Genomic DNA, 7,837 nt, shown 5'->3' with positions numbered 1-7,837 from the left:
CCTTATCCACCTGGCCATGCCAGGCCTTACTAATTTGTGTATTGATAATTTATATAATATTAAAGATTGATTGCACTCGTGCTTTGAGCACCATTCACTGTAATAGGTTTGTTTACAAATGACCGAAAATTTCTGTATAGATGAGTTGATAACAGATCACTCTTAAAAGGGTTAATTTTAAATAACAATACTAATTGGTTGATAACAAATCACAGAATAAACGGATTACTTTGAATAACAATACTAATGGGTTATAAAAATCAAAGTACAAAGGGTTTATTTTAAATACCGATACTAATGGGTTAATAGCAAGTCATGGTAAAACGGGCTGATTCGAAACCAATGTATTCATGTTTCTAACATCAACTACTGAACTAAGATTCATTACAAATTATTGATGTTCCGATATCACATCAACCTATTATATTTCTTGAGTTTGATTTCAAAGTGCAGTTTCATAAATCGTAGTATTAAATTCAGGTTACAAGTAACTCTATTGAATTATCACAAATGATTGAATTTTGTTGTTGTTTATTAGTTTCTATCTCGCCTCACACATAGAAGTTAGATTACCAAAGCACAGTACTAAAGTTTTAACTGTAAATTGTTGTGTTAAAGTTTGATTACAAGTAACTCTATTGAATTATCACAAATGATTGAATTGTGTTGTTGTTTATTAGTTTCTATCTCGCCTCACACATAGAAGTTAGATTACCAAAGCACAGTACTAAAGTTTTAACTGTAAATTGTTGTGTTAAAGTTTGATTACAAGTCACTGTCTGGAATGACATTAAAGTTTATAGAATTAGTAAGATACGTCACTTCGCGCTACATCTGTAACACTTCCGTTGTCGGCACGATCGCAGCACGCCAAGCGGTTAAGATTTTCATAACATTTCCATTGTACAAATGATATGTAAAACATCTTCATAGAATCACGGCATTTACAGCAACTACATAACCAGAGAAACAATGCCAATGTTAAACATAGTTATATACCTCAATATCTTTAGCCTATGGACTTAACCTAACAACGACCTCAACAATTATAGTTATTGACCATTTATGTAACAAGCTGTTAGAGACTTTGAAGTGGCTGCAATTAAATACAGATATATTCTTCTGATCACTATGCTATTTTAAATGACGTTGAACTTAAAAGAAGCCAACTTAATTGTATGTTGAGAAACAAATAAAAGCATTGGGAGGGGTAATTTGTGAAGAGCAAACTTCAGATGGGAAATTTTCCATATAGATGAAAGCATTCGAGTTGAATGTTTGTTGATATGATTTTATATCAAATCATCATAATGTAATGCTATTACTGCAATAATATATTTGCATATGTATGTATTTTTGACCTAGTTAATAAAGATGAGGGAAACCTGTCCTTTCATCAAAACAATAACACCAATGTATAAGAATATTGATATTTGCTTATATCATTACATGCTGTATAATACATAGTGCTATACATGCATATCCCGACAACTTGTGATTTCGTTAACTTAAAAAATAATAGATAAAAACACTAGTTTGAGTGTTTTAAGTGAGTCCAAGGAAGGGGAGTTGAGTTAAACGTACTAAATCTAAGTAATAGATTAATTTCAAAGAACTGCTGAAATTACAGAAAACTTTACTAAAACTATATTACTATGATTGTACTAAAGATTAAAAGATATGAGCCATTTTATACAAATCTTGACTACTTGGTGGCGCCACTATCGCGACAATAACCACTGAGAAGCAAGTATGACACATCTTAAATCCTTCTAAAATCCTTGATGTTATCAGTTTTAACATTAAATCAACGCTACATTTTGTCTAGATGAGGTAAATATTTAAGTATATTTTCAAAGAGTAACATGTCTATATCAGATTAGCAGTACATAATCAATGTTCATGAATTACATTTTCTATTACTATACAAAATACTAGAAACATTTTCATACTTTCCGAAGTGCTCTAATGGCGTCTTTGTGCTGCTTAGTCAACACTGTCAACTTTGGTTCTTCAGTTTCGTCATCTGTAAAGAAAGCAGACTAGATTTTTGTTCCTTTAATTGCTCTTTATCTGATTAATTCAACTTCGATATTTGTAAAATAATATTAAAAAATATGTGTCTTAAAAAGCAAAGCACTCCAACACGTGGCACGTCTTTTATCAAATACCAGGCATATGTCAAGTGCTGGTTTGACAGTAGGTGACTGTCTACAGAGGGTTGAGTACGTTGTATTAAAACGATTTTGAATATGCAAATTAGCAAGTAATATGACAACTATAAGCACTATAAATCCACAGTACAAGGCATGTTTCAGAATTGAATTTTGACATTGGCGATATTAGGTAATGAGATGCCACCAAAGATTGATCGTTATTATGAAAAGTATGTAAAAGCCCTTTCGAGCGCAAAATATCCATACACTCAGATCATAAATATTTGTTCAGATCACTAATTTAGAGTTTCCAAGATAGCGAACTCACTTGTACTCAATGGCATTGGACAACAAAGGAATACTGAATAACTTGGGCACCAGGACCATCCAGAATGAGACTTATAACAAGTCGTACCCTAGCAGTAGTAAACGAAGTGCGGCGTCTTATAATAGGTGAGAATCCACAAACACAATGGTCAGTGGCAAAAGCCATCCATGAGTCTCAGGCAACCATATGGAATATAATCAAGAAAAGTCTCCGTCTGGAAACGAGATTGACAGTGTATGGGTTCATAAAGATAATGTTTCCAGTCATATCTGACGTTTATCTATCGCATACCTGAAACAACTGGAGAAGGAAATGAGTATTCATGTTATACTATAAGAAACATACCGATAAGTTGCCTAAGAATTTCTGTGCAATTGAGCTGTTGGAATGGGTGCTGGGAATCATTCGTGCACATACACTAGGTGGATTATGAAAATATCCAGGAAGGAGTGGTGTGCTTCTGACGTGACAGCTTTACGACGAAGTCTTTTTACATGGAAATTACGTTTCAGAGCGACTGGCGTGATGCACAATCATCAGACAGAGCATGAGAGGACGTGGTGACATGGACGGTAACAACGTGATGAGTCCCTAAAATCTTTTTAATACAACGTATTGAACTTTCGTAGAGTCATATAAATAGGATTTCCAAACGATGAATCTTAATATTCAGATATTGTAAAAAAGAGCTCTTTTTATCGAAAATTAAAAAAAGTTTGATTCATAACATCAGAAAATAACGATGGAATTTCTAGCTACTTTAGAGGCAAAATTAACGATTCACTAAAGGCAAGAATCATGACAATAACTTCTTACATGAATAGGTCTTAAAATAAACTTTCATCAAACCACAACAAAATTTAATCAACACTGCTACAGAAACGTTTAATGTATGCCCATATACACTGTATACCATCGTTACATAGCAAGTGTAGATGCAATGGAATAGAATTAATAAAATTAGACTGTTTTTAACAACAAAAATCAAGTGAACTTTAATAGTGAAGTTTCAATTATATAGAAAAACCATATTTCTAAAAGTATTACACACACACACACATATATATATAGATATCCTACCTTGATACTGTCGTGGAAAAGCTGAATAAAACTTTTAGAGCATCTCAACCTTATAAGTGTACATATTATTTCTTAGGTCACTTTTATCAAAATTAGAATATATGTTTTCTGTTTCTTAATAACAGTAGATATTTACAGCTATTAGTCCTTTAGATTTAAACTTTTTTATTTCAATTTAAATAAAAACATCGCTGGGTGCTACCTTTAACCTTTCCGAGTGGGGGACTGTCCTTTCTTCCCCTCTGAAAGAAACTTGTGCAAAAACTGCTCCGTCGTGAGCCTGTTCTCGGAGAAAACACATCCAGGTTAGAAAATTGAGTTGATCTTATTCTCCTGGTGCTCATTCCTCGTGAGATCATCAGAATGTGCATGTGATGGGTACAAGGATGAGTGCTGTGTAAGGAGGCATTGATCGCTATTCAAAACACTGACCATCTAGATGGAATAGCGTTACACGTAGTGCGTGTGTGTGTGAACATGGAGTAGTGTTGTTGTATACAAATTTTGTTCTAACACCTCTATCACGTAACAGACTAACATTAAAGAAGCCTTAGTTTCAACATACATTCCCTCTGTTTTACCATCACTAGTTTTTAGACATGCAACAACAGTTTGGAAACAGACTAGAAATCAAACTGTTAATTTATTTACAATCTATCAAAAAGTTAGCGAGCAATTCTCAGATAATACAGGAAAAACGATTCTTCAAAATGTTATTGCAAATACTATTATAAATCAGTTGCTAACTATCCTCAATTTTGCTATAGTCAGAGTTGTTTTTCTTACAACATATTATTAAGTCTTCTAGTCAGTTGCTAAATGTCCTCACTGTGTGCTATAGCCAGAGTTGTTTTTTTACAACGTATTATGAAGTCTTCTAGTCAGTTGCTAAGTGTCCTCACTGTGTGCTATAGTCAGAGTTGTTTTTCTTACCACATATTATTAAGTCTTCTAGTCAGTTGCTAAGTGTCCTCACTGTGTGCTATAGCCAAAGTTGTTTTTCTTACAACATATTATTAAGTCTTCTAGTCAGTAGCTAAGTGTCCTCACTGTGTGCTATAGCCAGAGTTGTTTTTTACAACATATTATTAAGTCTTTTAGTCAGTTGCTAAGTGTCCTCACTGTGTGTTATAGCTTGAGTTGTTTATCTCACAGCATATTATTAAGTCTAAGTGATGATCTAATAACACTAACTTTTTCATCAATGCATGCATATCTGACCTCGTTTGAAAAAATAATATGATGATATCTGTACGTTTAGAAAGTCAAGTATCCTTAAGAAACAAAGGTAACATTACTGAAATTTTTCAAAAATTAACACATCTCTGGAAGGAAATAGTTTGAAGAGTTAAAGTTTAGCTACATGTATAAATTAAAGATTAGAAGCTGGTGGTCTTGAGTAAGTGATAACAAAGAAAATAAGTGAATAATAATAATTAATTCCAGCGGAAGGTTTTACTGTAAACAAAACTGATCTATTTCCATCAACATCATAACTTAAGATCAATTATATTCTACCATCTGGTAAACAGTCACTTTCCAACTAGATGTTTCAGCTGGGCCGGGCGTGGGCTAGTGGCTAACATGTCAGACTATGAATCCGATAATTTAAAGCTCGCTTCCTGTTGCCGCAAAATCACGTTCCACGTTCTAGGCCCATGGTTGCGTTATATGTGTCGTATTCCACTATTCGATTAGAAGAGTTGGCGGTGGGTGCTTTTATCTTTCTGACTTTTCTAAAGTATATCAGTTCAAAATTAGTGCTGGCTAGCGAAGACATCCCTTATGTAGCTTGGCACGAAATTCAAAACATGCTAGTCATTATTTTTGGTCACGAAAGTTTAAGTAAATATATGACTAACTTTGGTCAGATGATGTTCAGCAAAATTATTTCCCCGGTGGCTAAGCGGTAAGTCAGAGGGTTCATAACGCTAGAAACTGGATTTCGATACCCCCGGTGGGCAGAGCACAGATAACTAATTCTGTAGCTTTGTGCTTAATAACAAACAAACAACAAACTCTACGGTAAGCTAGATATAAATAGTTAATCAAATGAAATAGGTAAATATCCAATGACAGAATATACATATATATACTGTCTTCAGTCCATTTTCGGTTATAATAAGATCTCTCTCTATATATATATATATATTTATATTGTCAGCCTAAGGATGTAGATAAATCTACCTTCAGCTGAACATTAATTTCATGCACTTTTAACCAAGTTCTACTGAGTTTAGCTACAAAGATATGTATGATCAAGAAGGTGGATTTAGTTGATGGAGTTATCAAAAAGATATCTTTGGTGAACTAGGTTACCTGAAGCAACCATATTCATGTTTAGCTATATACGTTTATAGAAGCATCAATCTAGATGTATTTCACTAAAGTAGTGTTTTGGTTAAAGTCTTTTCTTAGTATATCACACGTTTTGGACATAAATCTCGTGACTTTATTAAAGATAAAACCAAGAAAAAAGACAAGTGTTTGTAGAATTTCATATAGGAGCAATATTGACTTTACTATGATGATATACAAGTTTTTGCTTTTAGTAAAAACGTATAGGATAGAGAAAAAGTTTGGCAATTAAGTTCCAAAGAAATCCAATGAAATCCTGGCGATTTTTTTTTTTCGGGAAGAAAATATTAATTCTTCCTTCGAAAAGCAAGAGTTACATCGGGTTTCTTTGAACTTTATTTTTAAAAGTAAAATGAATGCCATGGCTTCAACCGCTTAAAATAATCTTTAATCTTTATACTTGTAAACTCCTGTAGTAATAAGGTAACATCTCACCCCACCTATTCAATTTTAGACTAGTATGTGAAAGTTGCTGTTCACAAGTGGATTTTATGGCTGCCTTGCTGCAGTTATTTTCTCTGGAAGATATAAAAATAATTAAAAACTAGCTTTTTAAATACATCATCCTACCATCTGAATTTCGTTTCAGTGTTTCAGTGTCCTTGGAAACGCTATCTTCACTAAAACATCTTCCTCCCAAATTATCCACTGCCGTGCGACCTTCACCGAAACGGTTTCGTGTCATCGGAGAATGTCCATACATAGATGATGAAGTAGGCTTGTGACGTCTGATTGTTGACAAACGGCTGACCAATGACGCATTGTGCTTGAAACTATATTTATATGAAAGTATGAAAATAAACATTACAGCAACACTAAAAAAACCCAACAAATTTACAATATATATATTACAGATGTGTTGAAAGATTCAGAGATAACTGAGAGTATCTTAGAACGATTTTAAAAATGGGTTCTAAATGCTAAAAAAGAAATACACGTTAGGTAATTATGTGGGTATACAAAACCTTGAGTTACTTCGTACACTAAGCTTTCGTGTGTACAAAACATGAGTTACAACACACACACACTAAGTTTCGTGTGTGCAAGACCTTGAGTTACTATACTGGTAATGTATACTATAAACGACTTTATGAAAATGTTTTAATGCTGGAATACTGCCTTTACTGAAAGTCGTGTGTCATATAGTAATCGTGAGCTACTACACATGCTTATTACATATGTTTAATATTAGACGCTTATTACATGTGTAATCAAAAATCGTAGAAACACACATTATGTTATTACGTATGTTTCCTTTGTGTTTATAAAATAATCGTAAGCTACTAAATATGCTTACGAGATATTACATACACTTATTGGGTGTGAATGCACTAATCGTGAGTTGTTCTGTATACATGCATTCGAAGTGATTTTATGTAATAATCTCTTTCTTTCTTTCTCTCTCTTTTTTACTTTGGTATTTTGTGAAAAATTTACCTACGAGCGATCAGAAATAAAATCTCTCTTCATCCACTCTCATCTAACTAAAACCAACTTATATTATCTATAAGAATGTAATGAAGGCGTATAAATGTTGTGAATTAAATCGTACGTGAGCGATATTGTTTGCCAGGAAACTGGGGCTACTGCTATAGATACGAGTTGTTGTGAAAGTGGATTTCGATTGGTAGCTTTTTTTGTATAAACTTAGGGTTAGTTAAAAAAACACTAAGGCTGGCTGTAAGAATGCTAGAAGATTACTCAAGATGGCTAGCATAGTGTATAACGGGAGACAGAAAGCAATTCTAATAGCATTGCTTTGCTGTGTTTGAAGCTTTTGAAATGCAACATTAGACATCGAATATTTGCATGGGAAATCCGTGAGTTATTTTATGTTTTTTATTTGTTTGAATTAAGCGCACAGCAACATAATGGATTGCCTGCGCTGTGCCCACGGCGGGTATAGAACTACGAA

At 33.4% G+C, this 7,837-nt stretch overlaps 1 protein-coding gene across 1 annotated transcript in view; it reads right to left on the bottom strand.

Moving 5' to 3' along the window:
- Window positions 1-7,837, bottom strand: part of LOC106463770 (potassium voltage-gated channel subfamily KQT member 1-like) — a 93,758-nt gene that overhangs the window by 19,858 nt on the left and 66,063 nt on the right. The window contains exons 8-10 of the mRNA XM_013923836.2: window positions 6,888-6,905; window positions 6,493-6,695; window positions 1,953-2,026 (exon numbers count right to left, since the gene is read on the bottom strand). Coding sequence (XP_013779290.2) covers window positions 1,953-2,026; window positions 6,493-6,695; window positions 6,888-6,905 — 295 coding nt within the window. The remainder of the gene's footprint in view (window positions 1-1,952; window positions 2,027-6,492; window positions 6,696-6,887; window positions 6,906-7,837) is intronic.

The sequence above is a fragment of the Limulus polyphemus genome, unplaced genomic scaffold (genome assembly GCF_000517525.1).
Source record: "Limulus polyphemus unplaced genomic scaffold, Limulus_polyphemus-2.1.2 Scaffold1478, whole genome shotgun sequence".
Taxonomy (NCBI): Eukaryota; Metazoa; Arthropoda; class Merostomata; order Xiphosura; family Limulidae; genus Limulus; species Limulus polyphemus.
The sequence above is the reverse complement of the archived record's forward strand: the minus strand, read 5'-3'. Positions and strand labels throughout refer to the sequence as shown.